Here is a 20,508-nt window from a genome sequence, read left to right on the forward strand (position 1 = left end):
TCAGTCCAGATTAGCAAAACTCTTGTGTTCGTCACATCAAAATAAAATATTTTTCATTCTTCAAGGTCTCACACCCTGAAGATTTCATCAAAATGAGAATGCAGTGCAATTTATATAAGACTTCAGTTAAGACTTCAAAATGTTCTGTGAAGGTGACAAGATTTGGTATATAGCATTTGTTGAAATTCAAGTGTCTGTTAAGGAAAAACTGATGCTTGGCTTGGGATGATAATTGCTTTCAAAGCATCTGAGTTAGAAGAAACCTGGAGATCTTGACTTCAACATCTTGATCCAAGTATTTGCCATATAACCAGTTTCCCCACCCCCATAGAGCCTCCTTAATCCAGATTAGCATTTCATATGCAGTAAACAGAAGCTAACACAATGGTGTCAGAACTGACCAAGATGTCTGCAGAACATAATTTTAGGGAGAGATGTCACATGCTTTGGGGGAGGTACCACTAAAGTGCCCTCACAGTCTGCACTAGTTATTAATATGCCTGAGCTTCAGAATATATTTAGGTTTCTTTCTAATAATAGGAATTCAGTCACTGAAATATCTTTTTGAGTTCTCCTTTCAGAATGGCCATTCATTGTGCATCATACTCATTATATCTATATTAGATTCAGCAAAATGAAATCATAACAGATTCAGAATTTGTATGTTTATTTTAGGATTTTTTATTACCACCTTCATTTTTCATTCTTAACATTCTAAAATAGTTGAAACTGTTGACATGTTTATTTCTTGCATATAAATATAATTTACCAGTTACTGATTTTCATTCCATTGTATGCACAAATTAAGCATATTTATTGCATTCTGCATCCTGTGCCATAGTTCAAACCATCACCTGCAGAAGTTAAACAACTTTGGTAAAAAGTAATGCAACAAGCCCTTATCAGATATTTCAGTTCATTTTATATGCCTGTAAGAGCAAATCCAGTGTTTTCCAAGAGACATCACAAATGCCAGTCCTTTCCCCAAGGTTCTTGACATTTCTTTAGTACCAGAGTTGGGAGATAATGGCCAAATCATGGTCTGGCTGATGGAGCTTTCCCTCTCATGTTCAAATTTCCATCCTCCTTGGTTTGCACACACCATTATTTACTTCACAATCTGTAAATTCCAATTCTGGCTTGGATGAAAACTGGTTTACTCAAGCCAGGAAAATAAGGAAATAAATCAGAGCATACGAGTGAGAATGAAGCAAGCCAAATGATGGTCAAACCATATCTGAACAGTCCCAGTATTATTTTCATAGGAGGGTCTTATTCATTTCCCTATTCCTTCTTCTAAATTCAAGTCTGGTGACCAGCATTGTAGAAATGCTCACTCATTAACAGATACTTTAGTCAAAAGTTTTGACAAGGAAAGCTAGAAATGTATGTCAGAATGTATGTAGAAATGCTGTCCTGGAAAAACAGTTTATAACAATATGTCGGTGGCTGCGATCTAGTGTATTTGAATTCGTGTTACTGAATAGCACAACCCACATTTATTCAGTTTTATCCTGCACACCTCCCAAAGGAGTCCAAGATCATCTGCCTTGGCAAACTGCAATTAAAATAGAGCTGTTTTAAAAGGTATTTATGATACTACATGCTTTATCCCACCTTTTCCTCCAAAGACCTCATAGCTGCATGCATGCTTCTCCTTCTGCACCGCACCCCCCAAAACACAGACAGACAGAAACCCAAGATAATCAGTGAGGATTTCAGTTTAGATCTTACCCAACCAAAGTCTAACACACTAGGCACTGAGCCACAGTAACTCAGTAATGTGAAGGGCAGCCACTCAAAAAATCCGAATGAGCCGATTTGCGTCCCTAAGGCACTTTTTGATTCCCAACAGATACGATCGCTGTAATTCATATTCAGAGTTATGTACACAGAACTGCAGGTCCAGACTTCCACATTTACTTCCTTCATTATCCAGAGAGCTGCCCCCCGTATTTAACCACCAGAGAAGCACCTGTAGATGGTGAAACGCAGGATGTGTGCGAGATCTTTCCATGCTTCCAAGGAGATGACGAGTTTAGGGTCTTTAATTAGGTCTCTGTGTACAGAGTGGTAGTGGGGGGGGGGCTTGTAAAAGTTGCAACACAGTGTTGAAAGTATAAGCATAATCAGGTAGGCAAGGAATAAGAAAAATTATAATGAACAGAGAGCCCACACACTAAAGAGAAAATTCTTTTATTAATTTAAATGTTTTAACAAATAGCAGGAAAATAATTTAAGAGAAAGAGTACAAATTCCAGACAGATAAAAGACATTCAACAAAGCCTTGGATTTAGTGTGCAAAACCTCAGAGGAATATTTTCTGAGAGCCAGCCTGAAGCTGGACTCCATTTAGATTTTAGGTTTGTTTTCTGTAAAGGCTGATAGTCTGTCATGTTGCAGTAAATGGCCTTAAGTGCAAAACATCTGTCTGCATGTCCCTTTCTCGTATCCTGATGGCCTAATTTTGGCTTCCAACTGAAGGACTGAAAAACTCTTAACAGGGCACATTTCTCCATCCAGTTACCTCCAGAGTAATCCTACTGGTCTTAGGGGCGGGGGGAGGATTTCAGATGGATTGCTGACTGAAAATGAGTGAACCCATTATTATTTTTGGTTCTATTTACCTGAACATGACGCAGTGCAAAGGGCCAGTAACATGTTTTTTTATCCAAGGGGTACATCAAAAGATCAGAACATGATTCCTAAACATGCAGCATGGATCATCTGACACATGGTACGTCGGCAGGAGTGATTTACCTTATAAGCAAGCTTTCAGCCTTCCTCCTTTTACAACCTTTACCTGATAATTAGATGCAGTTGGCTACAAAAAGTATATGAACATGAGTTCTTAAGGATTCACTGGTATAATAGCACATGCTATAAGGTGGTGGCACAAACTGGGGCAGAAAAACAAAAAGGAATCCTAAATCAAATGGATTATTTAGGGCAGAATTAAAGGGCACATAAATTATAATTCTATCGAAAGCATAGAAATCCAAATTAGAATTACAGTGAAACATAGACCCATTCAACTTTCAAAGGTGAGGTGTAGTCAGTGCATCCTAGCCTACTTGGTTCCACCTTGAAGGGGCACCATTACACTTTAAGCTCACAAGGTTGTTTCCTTACAGATACCAATGTATGCCGTGGATATTGATAGCAGTATTTGATGTCAAAAGTATTATTTTTCCACTGTAGTGAAAGATGGTAATTTAAACAGAGCTCTGATAATGAACCAACAGATCATATATGATTCCTTTCCAACATAAACCTAAAGAGTAGTTGCCTTTCATAAGGACTGCATGCTGGACTTCTGGGGTTGGGAATACATGTTCCATTTTCCTATGGTTTGGCCTTGAGATATGGGTTTACTTGAAACAGCTTCAATTACTTTATATCGTGGGAGTTATTGACATATTTGTCATTAAAAAAAAAATCAGAAGGTAGTCCTGTGATGAAAAAAAGTTCTTTGCTGATGATCTATATCAATACATGAGGCAGGCAAACAATATATATTTATATCTCAAGTTCCTTAACTCAGACGTTTGATGATGCATTATAGCAGATTGAGTGAGGCATTGTTTTGTTCAGGGAGCAAGACCCTGGATTTTGAAACTGGGTTTAAGAGATATCCAGTGCTTCATGTGTACTCAGTGCCATCTGCAATAAGAACAAATATATTTCAGAACCTCATTTGCTAACTTTGGTTTACAAAAAAAAATACTTCAAGTTTATACTCATTGTGAGACTTACCATGAAACCACCCCAGGTTTGTTGGCCAGTAGTCAGGGTAATAACCAGGTTCTGAAATCTGAAAAAGGAAAGTATTGTGGCTGTGGTATGGCTACTTTGCCACTGCCTGCTTTCTTGGTACTTGAATGCCAGCAGTTTATACTGAAAACCCATGACATAATCCATATGCTAAGGAACACACGTAATGGTTTAGTTCACATGACACGGATGTGCTTGATAGTTTAGCATTAATAATTCTGCGTTGGTTTCATGCCAGAGGTGAGTTCCCATGGGAAAAGGTTTTTCAGCACTAGATGTGATGGTGACAGACCCATTTGTAAAATCTCAACTTGACCCCAGTCATATAAATGGCAGGTTTGAGTTGGAGCTGTACTGGTGTGTGGGTAAGGGAAGCTGAACTTTTGCTGTGACTGCAGTGTACCTCCCCCATCCACTTACTCAAGCACTTCTCTCACAGATGAGTTAACTTCCAGCTCTGAAACTCAGCTGAGGGGAAACACAGCGGAGGGGAGTGATGCAGGTTGCTGCTCTAAAGGTAAGATGTCCTCACGTTATACGTAACTGGGGCAGGCAAGGGTTTAACCCACATCTGGAACTGCCACATGATGTTTAGTTTGGCTTTCATATCACTCTTCAATACGACTGAAGTTTGAAAAAGATCTTTCTTGGAAATAGCATTAATGCAAAACAATAAATAAATAAATAAATATAGTTGTTGATGAACAACAAGCAAGCTCATGGAAAATGGATTAGAGAGAACAGAAGTGATGTAGAAGGTGGAACTCAACAAGTGCAGAGGAGGTTTCATTGCTAATCCAGTGTATTTTTGAATCCAACCATTCTTTCTCAAGAAGGATTTCACAAACAATGATATATTTGCAACTATTCTATCTACCTAGAAAACCAAAAAGTGATAGAATGTCTAACGATATTGCTTATTAGTAATGATATTTACAAATTAGAGTGTCTAGGAAGCTACATACTGGATAAAAATATACAAGACATCAATTATAGTAATAATTATTAAAACTTGTTTACATTAATTTTAAATAATCAATCAATCAATTAATAATAAATATCAAGATTTTTGGGGGGATTTCGAAGTGCTATATCACAAATTGGAATAGGAGCTATTTCACAAAAAGGTTTGCTGAGTGGTGACTATTGGTTGTTTGACTTGATGGCTTACTATGATCCTAGAATAAGGACATGTTTACAAATACATGTTCATCACTTGCATTCAGCTATGACTTGTTGAATGAGCTATCCAAGATTAATCACTACAAACACAACTATCATTCCACGACACCTTAAACACAGTGCTTTTCAACTGAGGCATTTCCCATAGTCAGCCAAGCAGAGATGTAATGGCAGGAGTGTTGGGGACCTTGGGCAAGTCACTGTCAGCCTGACCTAATTCACAGGGTTGTTGTGAGGATAAAATGGGGAGACAAAGAACTAGGCCTGCATCCTTGAGTTCGTCGGAAGAAAGGTGGGATTTAAATAAATACTTAAGTCTGGCCGGCTTTAACTATTACAAGCTAAACTTGGATTACAAATTGGGAAGTCATGGAAGAGATTTTGAAGCAGAATGGTCAAGGATTCATATCAATAGAAGTTTAAGACTTTCCTTTCCACTCTCTCTATAGTACTGTACAAAACAGCGAAGACCCAACTCCTATGTTCATCTTGGTGTGGTCAAGTCCTGAGGAAGTGTTTACCGTATCTATTCCACACTGCAAATATGCTTTTGAAATGTACTCACATATGAATTAGATAAGAAACTACCCTTGTTCTCAGACTGCCAACCTGATCTCGGAGGCAAAAGTATCATGAGGAAGGCACTCCTGGGACCCAATCATCTCCTAGATAGGACAGGGGGTGGATAAATGCTCCTCTCCTTTCTATGCTCTGCTTTAGTCTATTCTTCAGCAGATCTTTCTGCGGTATTCAGGTTTTTTCTGCAACTGACGGATTTCAGCAGCAATACTACCAAGTATTCCTGGCAAAGGAACATACATCTAATGCTCAGCATGTGAAACTTGCAGGGTAAAAATCTTGTGATGACACCTCAAACATGAACCCGAGAACCAGGTCTAAAGTAACAAACCAGAAAATTCAGCCAATGTGATGTAGAAGAAGGGAGCATATGTCGGCGGCCATTTTGCAGTTTATCCATCCCTCTTCCCCTCATGAAGAAGGCATAGTACTGCAAAAGGACTGCTGATACTTTGGAACATGTAAAGTTTGCATTAAGCAGTACAAGGATTTTTATTTGCGACTTTCTCCTTGTTAACTGTTACTTCTTGTGTCATGAATTATCCAGATTAAGCAGCTCAATGTCCATAAGGAAATTAAGAAAAATTGACCACTTTGACTCAATTCCATATTCCTTTGCTGAAAAGTTCAGTAAATCTGACATTGCAAGCACTGCTATAAAGTAGCTCCAGATAAAGGGAAACATGAATGAGCTACATTCATCAACTTTACATTGATTTGCTATGTAGTCAATATACATCACCAGTGTTTTCTGAGTAAAAGACTGAATTATTGCCTCGGATTTTGGAAAAGTTAACATTCAATCTAATTACACTGGATTATGATGGAGTGGATTTGATTATGCACACAATCTACTGGGAGCTTTCACCACTGAAATTAATAGAACTCTAGCACAACTGTGAGAAGAGCTCAGCTCTATTGTAAATTCTACTTATTTTTCCAGGGTTTATGTATCAGCTTAGGGACGTGGGTAGCGCTGTGGGTTAAACCACAGAGCCTAGGGCTTGCCGATCAGAAGGTTTGCGGTTCGAATCCCCGCAACAGGGTGAGCTTCCGTTACTCAGTCCCTGCTCCTGCCAACCTAGCAGTTTGAAAGCACGTCAAAGTGCAAGTAGATAAATAGATGCCGCTCTGGTGGGAAGGTAAAAGGCATTTCCGTGCGTTGCTGTGGTTCGCCAGAAGCGGCTTAGTCATGCTGGCCACATGACCCGGAAGCTGTACGCTGGCTCCCTCGGCCAATAAAGCGAGATGAGTGCCGCTACCCCAGAGTTGTCTGCGATTGGACCTAATGGTCAATTTACCTTTTATGCATCAGCTGATCATTTTGGATGCTAGCTATAATCAATTTTAATAAATAAAACAAAAAACCCTGAAAACAGATAAACAAATTTAGACGGTATTGGACATACCGTGTGCTTCCCTGGTGTTTTCTAGATTGCGGTATTCACTACACAAACTTGAGGGGGGTAAGCTGCAATCCCTTTCATGGCATTGCCTTTCCCCCTGTGAACTGAACCAGATGCTGCAATCCTCATTAGAGGCCCTTCTGTGTGTGTCTCCTAAAGGAGAGGTCCAGACGGTGGCAACATGAAAACAGGCCTTTTCTGCAATGGCTCCCCACTTCTGGAATGTTCTTTCCAGGGAGGATTACCTGGTGCCATCATTAAATATACTTCGGTGCCAGGCAAAAATACTATTCTACTTGCAGGCCTTTTCAACTGTGGTGGGGTTTTGTTATGTATTTTTGTATTTTTCTACTGGAAACCTTTTTGCGCTTGGATAAATGATGGTTTAGAAATTTAATAAATAAAATTATTATTTTAAAATGTATTATCATTAATACATGTTTATGTTTAATTGTCTGTGCCAATCACAACACTTAAAAACAATATGTTGTTTCATTTGCATTTCTGTTTCAGTGTCTTAAATTTGTTAGTATTGCCATGTACTATAGATGCAATTGGCTTAATAGTTTTTCTGCACTTTTGGGATAACATTTCAGTCACTGATTTTTGCTGTAGTGGCATATTATTTTTTTATTTATTGTATTTATTCAATTTGTGCACCACCCTATACCTTTTGATCTTAGGTCAGTTCACAACATAAAACCACAATGTAGAAAAAGCAAAGGTGACCAGGTATCAGTGGGAAAGTAGGTCACATTTCAAATTTGATGCATTTCTTTTTGTTTCTGCCCTTCTTGAAGAATGTGGGCAGTTGGGGCATTTTTTGGGGGGGCAGTGACATTTCCTTGCAATGTCATTTTCCCAATTACAGCAGCCCTTCTGCCAGCTAAAATTAGCCCTGAAATGAGAAAGATACATCTATACTTTATGTTTCTGCTCCCATCCAATTCTAATTATTTCTTCTTCTTCTTCTTCTTCTTCTTCTTCTTCTTCTTCTTCTTCTTCTTCTTCTTCTTCTCCTCCTCCTCCTCCTCCTCCTCCTCCTCCTCCTCCTTTTTCTTCTCCCATGTCACTTGTAGTTTTGCCTTTAACCTTAGCTCTCTAACAGTGGTTAAAACACTGCATGTGACCTCAGAATATTTCTTGTTGATATTTCTAGTGAGCAAAATACTCCAATAAAATTTAGGACTTACAGTAAGTGAATGGCTACTGAAAAATGGTATCATGAGAATTCATGCCAAGTATGCAATTTCCTTACTTATTACTTTTACGCTGGAATGAAATACTGTTTCAGAGATATGCTGATGCTGAAATATTCAGTAAGTTGAATTATTCCCATCATTATTATCTGTTTAATATATATTACCTAAGGCAATAAGATGGTGTTGCTTCAGCTTTCTGACTTACCATATGATTTAGTAAAGCCCGAAGTTGTCACAACTAATTTGATTAACATTTTTATGCAAAATTATTTGCAGACTGCTATCTTGGCTGGCAACTCAAATTCCTTAAGCGTCATACAGGCTCTGTTAAACTGACAAAGGAGTTTCTCTGGAGTTCACTCATCCTCTTCAAGCGGCTGTGTGCCACTTGAGTACATTGTGGCAAGTTTTTGTGGCGAGAACACAAATATCAAACCCATCCTTGTACACTGAAGTGCTGCACCAGTGAACCCTGCAGCCTCCAGGGCCCAGTGCACACTTTGCACCTCTGTTTTGTGCTCCACCAGATGTCTTACAAACCTCATTCCCACCAGGTAGGAGCCAACTACTACCTCAGAGGTGTCCAGTCTCTCAGCATCTTAGAACATACCAAATCACATTGACTTGAGCCACTGTAGGCTGCTCAACCTCCTGTGCCCTATTTCAAGCTTGTACCACCAGGGGCAGCATGAAGCCTTTTGGCACCTGAGGCAAAATACCCTGCTGCTGCCCCCATGATGGGGAGCAGGCAAACTCCATAAGGGCGTCTTCTCGAGTGACTGACTTACCCTGCCTTATAGGCGGGCCAGCTCTCTGCACAATAATACTTGTAGGAAGTCCCTTTGGTGATTAGAATAATGGAACATGGAACTCATTTTTCCACCATATAAAGGGAATGTAATGGGGAAGGTGAATTATATTCAGGAGCTTCAAATAACCCTGTTAGGACAAACTAGGTGTTCAACAGCAGATAAAGGTCTGGACAGCCAGTTGCTACTTAAAAGCCGAAAACAAAAACAAGGAGGGTACAATTTGCAAGGGAGAAGTGGCAAGAAGTGGCAAGTAGGTGCGGGTGCTCAACCCTTTTCCTGCCCTCCACTTCCCTCTCTTCCTCAAACTGGGGTTGCCAAATACACTGGGGCTGGGGCTGCAGTGAAGAAACAGCTGAGGAAGGAGGGGAAAGCTGCTAAACTCACATCACCTACCTCTTCTCTCCTGCAACTTCTCTGCCCTGAAAATTGCACACCCCTCTGAAGTTGTTTTGAAGTGGCCAGAGTTCCAATCCAGGTCTGCCAGTAAATTCTTGTTCCCCTCTTAAGGTTATCCACAGATTCACAGAACACCAGGGAAATTACATGCTCTACAAGTTACTTCAGTAATCAAACTAGTTACAGTATACTATCATCAGATAAAGCTGACAGTAAATAACACCTGAAACAAATGTAGAAAATATCCTTTGTTTGCAAATTCAGATGTTAAGTTTATTTTTTTTAAAGCATTTGTGGATTTCCTTCTTTTTCTCTATAGAAACCAAGAACATTCGCTCTGTTAATATATAGAGAAAAGGAGATGGGCCTACAGTGAACAAGAGAGAAGGAAGAAGAGATGTGCAATATCTGTACAGATAAATGAATAAGTGAGAAAGTAGGTGAATGAATGCAGGATGCATGACAGGCACCTATGGGAGTGGGGGAACAAGCACAAGAGGAGCTTGTTTTTGTTATTTCATTAACAAAAGTTCCATTCTCAAAGAGACAAGCCATTTATAAAAGTGAAACAAATGCTGCACAATAATCATATATCTGATGTAAACTTAGTGAGTTGTTGTACTTATGGATTCAAATGCCATTCCGTGGGCCAGTTCACAAAACCTATCTGTTGTGGTACCTAGCAAATTATCAAGTTAAGGACTCCCCTCTCCCATACAACTCCCTGCTTCATGTCCTGCTGGTGGTTAAACAGTTGCGTATAGGTAGGCAAACTTATTGATCACCTAACTGTAAACCATGCTGCTAAACCAAACATTGTAACAAAAAACCCTTTAAAATAATTATTATTTAACTGACACTATTTTTCTTGTATGCCCTTTATAATGGAATGTGTTGCAATGGCAAAACTGGTGTCAGGCGACCATTGTGAATTATGATTCAGCAGGTGACCACCATGATAACTGTTATCTCAGCAAGATCAATAAATAAAATAGGCACATTCAGATGGATGCTCCCTAGCTCTTTCCCTGTTGTGGACATAACATTGTGCCCTAGGAATTGGAAAGATATTGAGGCCCAATATCCTTCTGCAACTGTCCTGTTCTGTAGTGCAGACAGATGAGGGACTTGCATAGGAGAAATCAGCGGAAAGCAGGAGGTGCTTCAGAGTGCTTCTGCTATGGATATGACCACTGGAAAAAGTTGGCTGCAGGCTTGCCTTTCAGTATTGCAGAAGCAACTGACTCAGACAGAAAGCGTTAAGCCTGAGCAAACCATAGCACAAGGTATCTAAATTATTTTTGCTAAGATCTGTTTTGAACAAATGCTTTAACAGTATCTCTTCCATGCTCTAATTTTAATACTGAAGAACAGCAACGAATAGTGAAAAGCATGGAAAAAGTGCAAACAAATAAAAAAAGAAATAAAAAAAAACTGTAAAAGGGAAACTTGCCCAGCACCGTCCCTGTCATTAGCAATGGTCTAAGCTACATTTCAGTTTTGTTTTGAGCATGAAGAAAAGTAAACTGGATGTGTCCCTGTGTTAGCATGAACGTTTTGTAAATAATTCAAAAATCCCAGAGGTTGCAATCTAGTCGCACTACATTTCATTATAACCTAAAAATCAAACAAAATCCCTTCCTCAAAAATATTTGGCTCTTTTGTGTTCTTTTCAATTTTATTACCACAAAATCATAGTTAAGGGAGGAGGGGGAGAATGATGTGGATCGTTGCCCTGATCTCACCACTGTTTCTGACACCAGTTGCACACGGGCATCTCTCCAGCTGGCTTCAGTTTCAATGGAGCCAATGCAAAAAAACACACATGAAGGAGTAAAACACAAAGTTCTGTATATTAGCAATATATATTCAGGAAAACTTCAGACTGGGCAAACTTTACATTGTTTCATGGAAATCAAGTAAAAAAAAGGGGTCATTCTCCAACTTGCAGAATCCAGTCCACAACTGGGTCAGAGATGTAACAAGTACCTAAACCTGCAAAGGAAGCAACTAATTCGTCTCTGGCACACTAGCCATTTTGCTCCTTCATGTGCCCCAAAGACTACTTAAGCCACCCTTTCCACCACTGGGCTCACACCTACTCACGAGGGGGTTGTTTTCACCAGTGCACATTGCCGTTGCTACCAAACCTGAATCCCCACCTGAGGTCATCTAAAGGTTACTATGGGAAAGCAGGGGGAAAAACAATACCGTAGCATGCACATGTGAAGGAAAATTTGCACTGAATCCATGCTTTTGTTAATTAAAAGATTTTGCTTACTTGAATAATCTTATCACCAGGCTGGAGCAGGTTGGATGCTGGTCCATCAGGCTGAACCCTAGTAACAAAGATACCCTATAAGTCAGAAGTAACAGAGGTTAGGAAACTATAACCAAGAACTAGGCTAAAGGTTTGTATATGAACTAGGTGGACTGCAATAATTAATATGCCTATGTGCTACACTAGCTGGAATCCAGCCTACTTGCTGAATATTACAAGTTCTGTACTAGACAACATCTACTTATAATTTAGAAAAAGAAGCCTGTGATCAAAGCAACAGTTCATTGCTGAATTAAATATATGTCATGGTGGATTCTTATTTTCAGTGTTATGGATCAGAAAGCAGGACCTCTGAATCCCTACTGCACATATGTATGTTCTCCCTGTAGTGATTTGGATCTCTGCCACAAAACACGACCTCCTGCCTTATCTTGCCTATGGCCTTATCTTGCCTATCTGCCTCCATAACATCAACTGTTTTTACAAAAGAGTCTTTAAGAATGAAGAGCTATGGATCTGCACTGAATCTGCTTCCACGAAAGGTTTACAGCTCATTCCTCTGAAGAAAGTGATGTAGGATGACTTTAAGCCATGGTGTAGTGCAGGCATAGGCAAACTCGGCCTCCAGATGTTTTGGGACTACAACTCCCACCATCCCTAGCTAACAGGACCAGTGGTCAGGGATGATGGGAGTTGTAGTCCCAAAACATCTGGAGGGCCGAGTTTGCCTATGCCTGGTTTAGTGTTATAGGCAAACCAGTAATTGTAGAGGAGAAAACTTGAAACCAGGCTGCCTCATGTTTATCATAACATCTAGTTCTACCAGAGGGGTTAGATAGAAACGATGCAAGCATAATTTGTAAATATGTGAAATGTCAAAACAACTGATAAAGAATTTAACTATGCTATCGTAAGACAAATTAAAAATAGGCAGTATGGCATTTTAGCTACTTTAGAAATAAGGTAAAAATCAGTACATTTATCAATGCTTTAGCACTGATTGATGATTTTTATATGCTAAATGATTGCTCCTATTAACATTTTTGCTAAAATAGTATGAGATCTTGCTTAGTGTAGAGCTAGTGGAATGCATCTTAGTCAGAATTCATAAACTAACAGCCTAGCAAACTGTTCTTGACAGTGAATACATTCCAAAATATATCATATTGCTTATTCATGCTATTTATTACATTGCTGCTTATTTGAGTTCAAAATCCATAGAAAAAAACATTTATAATGGTTCTATAAACATCTAAAACTTCATCTATATATAAATGTTCAGAAGTTATTGTGGTTCTCCTATAACTACAAATTTCTTTGGGGTTCGGGAATATTTCCCCCGTAGGGTCCCTATCAGTGGTGAGCAGGTCACTCAGTCTCAAATATGGTGGGGATGGATGATACGATATTTGCTAAAATTTGATAGTATAAAGGTATGTAATCAGAAGTACCATCATGTGTGAGCTACACCTGCCCTGATGATGCCAGTGTGAAGAGAGTGAAACTGGTTTTGCCCTTCTTGACTGCATTCCAGATTGCAGTTGTTTATTTTGTCCCAGATCACTTAGTAGAAGTCAATGAGAAGCAAGCCAGTTCCTGTTTATATAACCCTGTCCTGAGTTCTGTTTCTATAACCACAGGATGTGACAAGTTGGAAACTGACACTTCCTGTCCCACCTCTAAACCAAGAGCTGGATTTGAGAGGGAAGGAAGGGGAAAAAAAACAATGCTTCTGGTATGGGAAGATGGAAGAGTTCCCAGTTTGGTGAACAATAGATAAAACTTTGGAAGAGGAGGGCTGGCCCCACCCCTTGCTTTGTCTAAGGCAGCTTTCCACAACCAGGTGCCCTCCAAATGTTTTGGATCAGCCGCAGGCAGTATGGCCAATGGTCAGGGTGATGGGAATTGTAGCCTCAAGCATTTGAAGGGCACCAGGCTGGGGAAGGCTGGTCTAAGGCCACAATCTCAATGAAGGGTAGAAAGAAGGAAAGGAGAACTGAGGCCAGGAAGGGAACTGCTCATACTTTTCACTTCCTGCGTCCCCACTCACCAAACCTGATGGCCTTTCGGTAGTTCAGATCAGCATGTGAGACCCTAGGCATTTTTTATCACCACTGCAGAAGTGGGATAAGTGTTTGCTGAATGCCTTTCTGAAGGCCCTATTCTCATTTACTGACTAACCAGGGTAGTTGCAAAAGTGTAAAGTGACAGCCCCCAGTCTCTACAATCCCAGAATTTGCTGGCAACACATTTTTGCAGACATTCAGTGACATGTATCCCTAGCCAAAGGATGTTTTGGGATCATAATACACAGTAGGGCAACTTGTCTTTTTCAGCTCTTTATCTTGATTACATTTTAATTGCAAGCAAAGGAACAGATGCCATGAATACCTGAACTTTAACTACCCTAAATGTTCAAACTGCATTATCTGGTCACTAATTCAAGCAAGAAATTACCACCTTACCTTGTCAGAAGGTTTGAATGGATTTCCTTGTCCACTTATTCCTCCACTGATACTAAATCCAAGGCCTGGATTCTTTTCTATCCTCACACAAAACTAAATGTAAAAAAACACAAAGGGATGCTTAAATGCATGCATTTAATTAATTGTCACAAATTTGTTATTTTTTGACAAATGTCCATGAGGCTACTCTAGGATGATTTTTTTTTAATTTAAAAAGTTTATTTGTGGATGTACTGTGTGATACAATGTAAAATGTTTGAATCAACTGTGATACGATCATCAATGATGTATTCTATTTAAGTTGCTTTTCTTACTTAAAAAAGCTGATACAATCATATTTGTTTCATGACAATTAGAAACATAATACATTAAAAGATAATTTTAAGATATAGTAAGACTGCAGAAGAAATGTTTTGGAAAATCTTCAAACCCCACCCCCCATCAAAATGTAGTTAGATATAGTTAAAACGTAACTTTGGCAAATCCATATTATTTGGATTGAAATTCTACATAGGCTATAGAAAGAGAACATCACATTTCCATATGTCTTTATGGAACTATAAATATAACTAGAATCCAAACATAATAGCAGCCAAATCAAATAAATTGCTTAACTTCATTGGGATGACTCATGTGGCCTTTTAAAATATGGTTATCGTTACATGCTGAAGTCACAAGGGATTGACTTTTGTTGTCCTAATGTTTGGTTTTGCGAATGCTTAGGACACATTGGGATGAACACCTTCTAGGTTTCTACAACATTATTAAGGTTTCCTATAGTGAGTTACAATTTGGAGCACACCAATCTCACTACTACTACAATAAAAATCCCTCATAGTGACTTCATCACTCTGAATTCACAGATATGCATGAGAACTGAAATTTATAATCTACACATACATGCCTTTTTATTTAGCAATTTCAAATAACGGTAAATAGGAAAACTTTTTCACAGACTTAAAAAATAAACCTACCTCTTTGAGACATCTTGCACACAATTCCATTCACATCTCTCATCCTCATGCCGTTCTGCTGCATGCTCACCTGTTCTGGATAACCATCCATACTCCTCTGCCCTTTAGTTTGAATGACACATCTCCCTGCTTGTGGTGCCCGAGTGCTCTGAGAAGGGATCTGGATCGGCAGTGGTGGCTGATACTGCTGGATGGTCACTTTATTCATGTTGCTCTCATATGGCTGCTCTCGGCTTCGATGTTGTAGACTTTGCGATCCCATCAGCGTCTGGATATGGCTACCTGCCTGTGGGTAACATTAACTCATTAGGCCAGGAATTTAGAAAACTGAAAAAAGCACTTTTCTTGAAACTTGTACAGTCACACACACACACACACACACACACACACACACCCCAAAGCTCTTGAGTATAAACATATGAAGTTCTGACTTTTTTTCCAGAGCAGCATAGTGAAAGTCACTCCTTCAGCTATATTTGAACTGTAAGGTGTAGGAAATCATTTGTAAAACAGAAAAGTGGAAAAACGTATTTGTTATTTATATTAGTACCTTCAGCTGAGTGACAATATCCTCCTTCCATCCATGGAAGGCTTCAGATGCGGGGGGGGGGGGGGGGATCTTGCCGGCAGAGCAGGGAGGTGACTTTTGCAGATTCCCTTCTCTCTGCTATCTCCAGGCTACCACCCACATTGTTCCTAAGGGCTCTGAATGTTCAAGAACCCCATGGGAGGAAGTACTAGGAAGAGGCTGAATTTGTAAAAGTCATCTCCTGCCCCTCTACCTGTGGAAGCAAAGTCTGGATCACATATAACTTCTGTTGGATCATGCCTGTCGTGAGTCCCATGGAGAGGGTGGTCAGATGAGGAGGAGTGGAAGAAGCTCAGCTCAAGGAAGCTGACCTAGGGGAAGGTTGCAGTGGGTTGAAGAATGAAAACTTAGAACGCCTAGAGCAAGCATAGGCAAACTCGGCCCTCCAGATGTTTTGGGACTACAACTCCCATCATCCCTGACCACTGATCCTGTTAGCTAGGGATGATGGGAGTTGTAGTCCCAAAACATCTGGAGGGCCAGATTTGCCTATTGCTGCCCTAGAGGAATCTGATCTGGAGGAGGATCTCAGCAGAGTAGGAAGAGGAGGTCTGAATTCTAGCGATGGTCTAGTTGTCTGTTGGAGGTTGGCTCATTTCTATTATATTGGAAACTTCAGGTGCTACATCACCAGCTGCCAGTGCCCTCCCCTGTCAGCAAAGAGCCCTCTCCTATTTTACATTTTAAAAGGTATTATTATCATCATTATTAATTGTATTTTTAAACCATCCGCCATCTGTTTAGATCCCTGGGTGGTTTATAAAATAATCAAGGAAAATACACACACCAGAGGCAAATAATAAAATATTAAAATAATCATATAAAAGCAATCTATAGTCATAAATAACATCAGTAGTTAAAGTCTAACTATTACAAAAAATTACTGTGAAGTTGGTTTCAAATGACTGACAATGTTTAAACCATCAGCAACTATAGCGGACATGAATCTCCTGAGGTCAAATTCTATGAAAGAAAATCAGTATTGCTAGAGCAGCATGCTCAAAAACTGAGAGTGAAAGGTAAATAATTCTCATCCATTTTAATAGATTTTTTGTTTGCAAAGCCTCATATTGTCACAGCTTAGGCATTCATAACACAGCTCCTAATGTATATGGATGAACTGAAAATAAATCTTTTTTGTAGAAAAACAAAATTACTTATTCTGATTAGGGAAATAATCTCCATTGTGTAGGCCTGTTTCCCATGATTTCATTTGTATTTTATATATTCTTTTACCATCCTTCACAAAAAGTTAATTATTTCAAGCTGGGAATGTTCTACTGACAGCACAATACAAATTGTTGGCAAAGAATGCAACAATGGATAGTGCCAGGGAATTAATCAGATTCTGGCATGTAGGGTAATCATTTAGCATACAGAATCATTGAGGAAGGATACTGAGGTGTCTAGGAAAAAGGCCTTTAAAAAACCACCATATTCTCAAACAAAAATTGGAGGAAAATGTTGACAGGTGAAGTAAGCCTGTTTCTGCCCTTCCATCCATACAAGGTAGTGATGCTAAAACACATCAAAATGGATGAAACAATGGCACAAATGCAATGCTGGCAGTCAATTAATAGTAGTAAGAAGATTAGGGAATGTCTGTGAGCTTCCACCACCCTCAAAGCTAAATTGTTCCAGTAGTTTAACTTTGGCATTGTCTGGCCAAGAGTCATTGGGTTTCCTAACTAACTTGAAGCCCTAGTTTCACTTCATGGTCAAGAGGGAACCATGTTTATGTTAGTACCAATGTAACAATCATGATTAAAGACAGTAGGAAAATTTGCAGTGAAGCGAGTTCACAAATCCATCACTCATTCCCAATCTTTTTACTATAGGAGATCACTGGCATACATCACTACCAGATTAGAGTGGCAGTATTTACACATATACAGTATTCATTGTGTGTGATTGTTGTTACCTTTTTAGCAACAGTTTCTGGTGGCACATCTCGCCTTCCAAGGGGATATGGATTCCATTGGCCGCCAGCAGAAACATCTTCCTGTCCATTGTCTAGAATGCTGCTCTGTTGTGATGGGGTCTATTTTTAAAATGTTAGGTAAGAGATTATTTAGTGAGAGGAACGATCAACAGTTCATTTGCCCTAAATTAGCCTTTTTGATAAACATTGTTTTTGTTTTATTTTTGATGGGGAAATATCCACACAGTACATATTATTGCATTTTATCAAGATATAGAAAAGCATCAGTGCTCTTTTATAATTGATCACATATTTGGATAAGACTTCGATGCACACAAAAAGTGCTTAGTAAGAAACTGGCAACACCATAAATTTAAACAAACACTAAATACATCTATCAGAAGGAACATTGTTAATGTACATAGTAATAAAATCTTCATGCTTCTGCTTTCTAGAAAGTGTCAACTTATTAGTAGACAATTGTACTATGAGAGTGGAAATCCCATGGCAAAGAACCATATTTTTTATCCCATCTCAGATATTGAAATCAGTATGAAAATTGCTCTAAATGTCAGAGTTAACAACGACATTTTCTGTTCCATATTAATATGCATTTTTAAAAGCTCCAGCTCAGGAAAGCACTTACGATTCTTTTAATCAAGAAAGAGTCTGATCCATAAGCTAGAGTATTGGGCTTTAAAAAGGTTAATAGGCTGCTACAGTTAATGGAACAGTTAGACTAAACCTCTCAAAGTATCACAGAAAATATTAGGCTATTGGTGAATGTTCGTATTAGTTATGGAAATTAAATACAAATGCTCATTTTTAGTTAACAAAAGGAAAATAGTTCTATTATGCAGACATTCAATTTGATGTTCTTGTTTATCTTGCAGCTGCTGCCCAGGGGACCTCAATCTTCCCTCCAACTGCTGGACCTGTGGCCTCTACTGGATCCCCAGACCAAGAGGTCCTTGAGTTTTAAGAGGCTTTGGAGCTGAGCACATACACTGGCAGTGGGGAGTGGGCAGGAAGCCTCAATGCACAAGAGGCCTTCAATTTGCACAAAGAGTGCATTCACATGTCATAGTAACCCATAAACCATGGCCTACTGTGCACAAGACCATTCCTGGAATTTTATTCCTGTCTGCTAGCACTGTGGAGATACAAAACACAACCGCTAGGCTTAGTGTTACATCCTAAAAAGCAAAGTTTTGCTCCCAACTACAATTGACAGCCAAGTTTTGTTCTTGGCTTGCTGACTGATCGTAGTTGTTTGAACAAAACAAACCTCAATCTCCGGTTCAAATGTAATGCTAAGACAGGGACCATGATTTGTTTTCTTTGTGCGCTCACAGGGAGGAGCAAAACAGTCCAGGAAGGCATGTTCATAGTAAACTATTTCAGAACACCAGAGAGAATTGAAGACCTCCATACACAACCATAAAGAATCCAAGTTGACCATTCAGAATTGCCCATAGACAGCACAAAGCATGGTGTAGTGGTTAGAGTGCTGGAAAAGGACCTGGGAGATCAGGGTTCAAATCCCTGCTCAGCCCAGAAACTCACTGGGTGACCTTGGGCCACTAACAGTCTCTCAATCTAGTCTACCTCACAGGGTTGTTGTGAGGATAGTATGCCACCTTGAGTGCCTTGTGATATTGGAAGTAATTAGGCCAAAGAAAGGAAGGGCAGACCACAAACCCAAGCCCGATATTATTCTTTTTATAATAAAAAACAATGCCTATTAGTGTCCCCCCTCATGCAGTAATTTTGCCTGCTTAAATGTCTATATTATTTGGAAACTGAGCAACTGAACATCCCAAATGGAAACTCATCCTATTAGATCTGGGTGTGGATTTGATAGAACCCCGAGAGACTAGAAACAAAGCTTATTTGCCTGGGATGTCCAAAAGCAGCAGCCCCAGAATGGGTAGAAGCTACCACTGCTGACACTCATAAAAGGGGTATATATAACTTCGGTTGTCAACATAGTAACAGAAAGTCACAGCAACTATGTCCTTCTCATATACGTAGTTGTGAAATGTGGCAATTGTGCTGTTCAAATAGAACATGCTATTGTTGCAAGGTCTGTGCGATTTGGTTTTGTTACAAATACTTCTTCAGCTCATGATTGCTGCACTGCTATAGTTATGCAACTGTTATAAGTCTATGTATTTTAATATCACAATACGTTTTATACAGGTGGAAACCATTTTAGGCACGTCCAAATAACGTGGGATCAGCGAAGTGCGGGTCCTTTCCAGAAGAGGGAAGACCAAGGGTGGAGTGGGGCAGATGTAGGGGGGCAGGGCAGGCTGTAATGGGGCAGGGTGCACTTATGTATTCTCTGTTGATGCAGGCAGGGATTCGAAATGGAACCGCTGGGCAAAATGGTCATCGCCTGTATTTTAAAAACTATGTGGTGAAAAGAGTGTTTTGTAGGTTAATACACTCTACATTGTGAGGTGCTGTTGACTCCAATAAATTATTTGTAGCTATATTGTTTTACTGGGGGGGAAACCTCTATATTCTTTTACTGGGGGGGAAACCTCTGTATTGCTTTACTGGAAAAACATCAACAAATGCATTTTTTAAAAACTTGGAAAAACCTTCTTCCAGACATTTATGGCAGTTTGACGATTGATACAGTACTTCCCCTCTCCATCAAAGGAGGGTTAATCATGGAATCATTTAATTTAGAATAAAGGAAATCTCACAGCCTCTATATGTTAGCCAAAAATTTCCTTGACTAATCCTCCCCCCCCCCCCAATGCTTAGATAGCTGTACAATCAAAGGAAGCAATCTTACACCTTTCCTTGGCTACTGTTTTCACTGTCTAATCTTCATCAGATAAAATGACTGCATTGATGACTGGCAACTATGACTTATTATTTGATGTTTAATCTAGACTGTTTCAATTTAGATC

The 20,508-nt window shown here is 39.4% G+C and overlaps 1 protein-coding gene and 1 long non-coding RNA gene across 14 annotated transcripts in view; one reads left to right on the plus strand and one right to left on the minus strand.

Moving 5' to 3' along the window:
- Positions 1-20,508, minus strand: part of LRRC7 (leucine rich repeat containing 7) — a 169,669-nt gene that overhangs the window by 6,204 nt on the left and 142,957 nt on the right. For 7 of the 12 annotated variants that reach the window (XM_053392072.1, XM_053392085.1, XM_053392074.1 and 4 more), the window contains 4 exons: positions 17,582-17,701; positions 15,142-15,357; positions 14,098-14,190; positions 11,633-11,707 (listed from right to left, as the gene is read on the minus strand). In XM_053392072.1, the coding sequence (XP_053248047.1) occupies positions 11,633-11,707; positions 14,098-14,190; positions 15,142-15,357; positions 17,582-17,701 (504 nt within the window). Of the gene's footprint in view, positions 1-2,180; positions 3,664-3,756; positions 3,815-11,632; positions 11,708-14,097; positions 14,191-15,141; positions 15,358-17,581; positions 17,702-20,508 lie in introns of those variants that run through there. The other 5 variants (XM_053392075.1, XM_053392077.1, XM_053392081.1 and 2 more) reach the window with 5 other exon arrangements.
- Positions 6,838-19,984, plus strand: LOC128415620 (uncharacterized). 2 transcript variants are annotated; one of them, XR_008331019.1, is made up of 3 exons: positions 6,838-8,697; positions 9,671-9,779; positions 11,653-12,949. It is a non-coding gene; the product is annotated as an uncharacterized LOC128415620 (long non-coding RNA). The 2 variants fall into 2 exon arrangements; XR_008331020.1 differs by lacking the exon at positions 6,838-8,697 and adding an exon at positions 18,475-19,984 and having other exon boundaries at positions 9,200-9,779; positions 11,653-11,762.

This window comes from Podarcis raffonei, chromosome 6 (genome assembly GCF_027172205.1).
Source record: "Podarcis raffonei isolate rPodRaf1 chromosome 6, rPodRaf1.pri, whole genome shotgun sequence".
Classification (NCBI taxonomy): domain Eukaryota; kingdom Metazoa; phylum Chordata; class Lepidosauria; order Squamata; family Lacertidae; genus Podarcis; species Podarcis raffonei.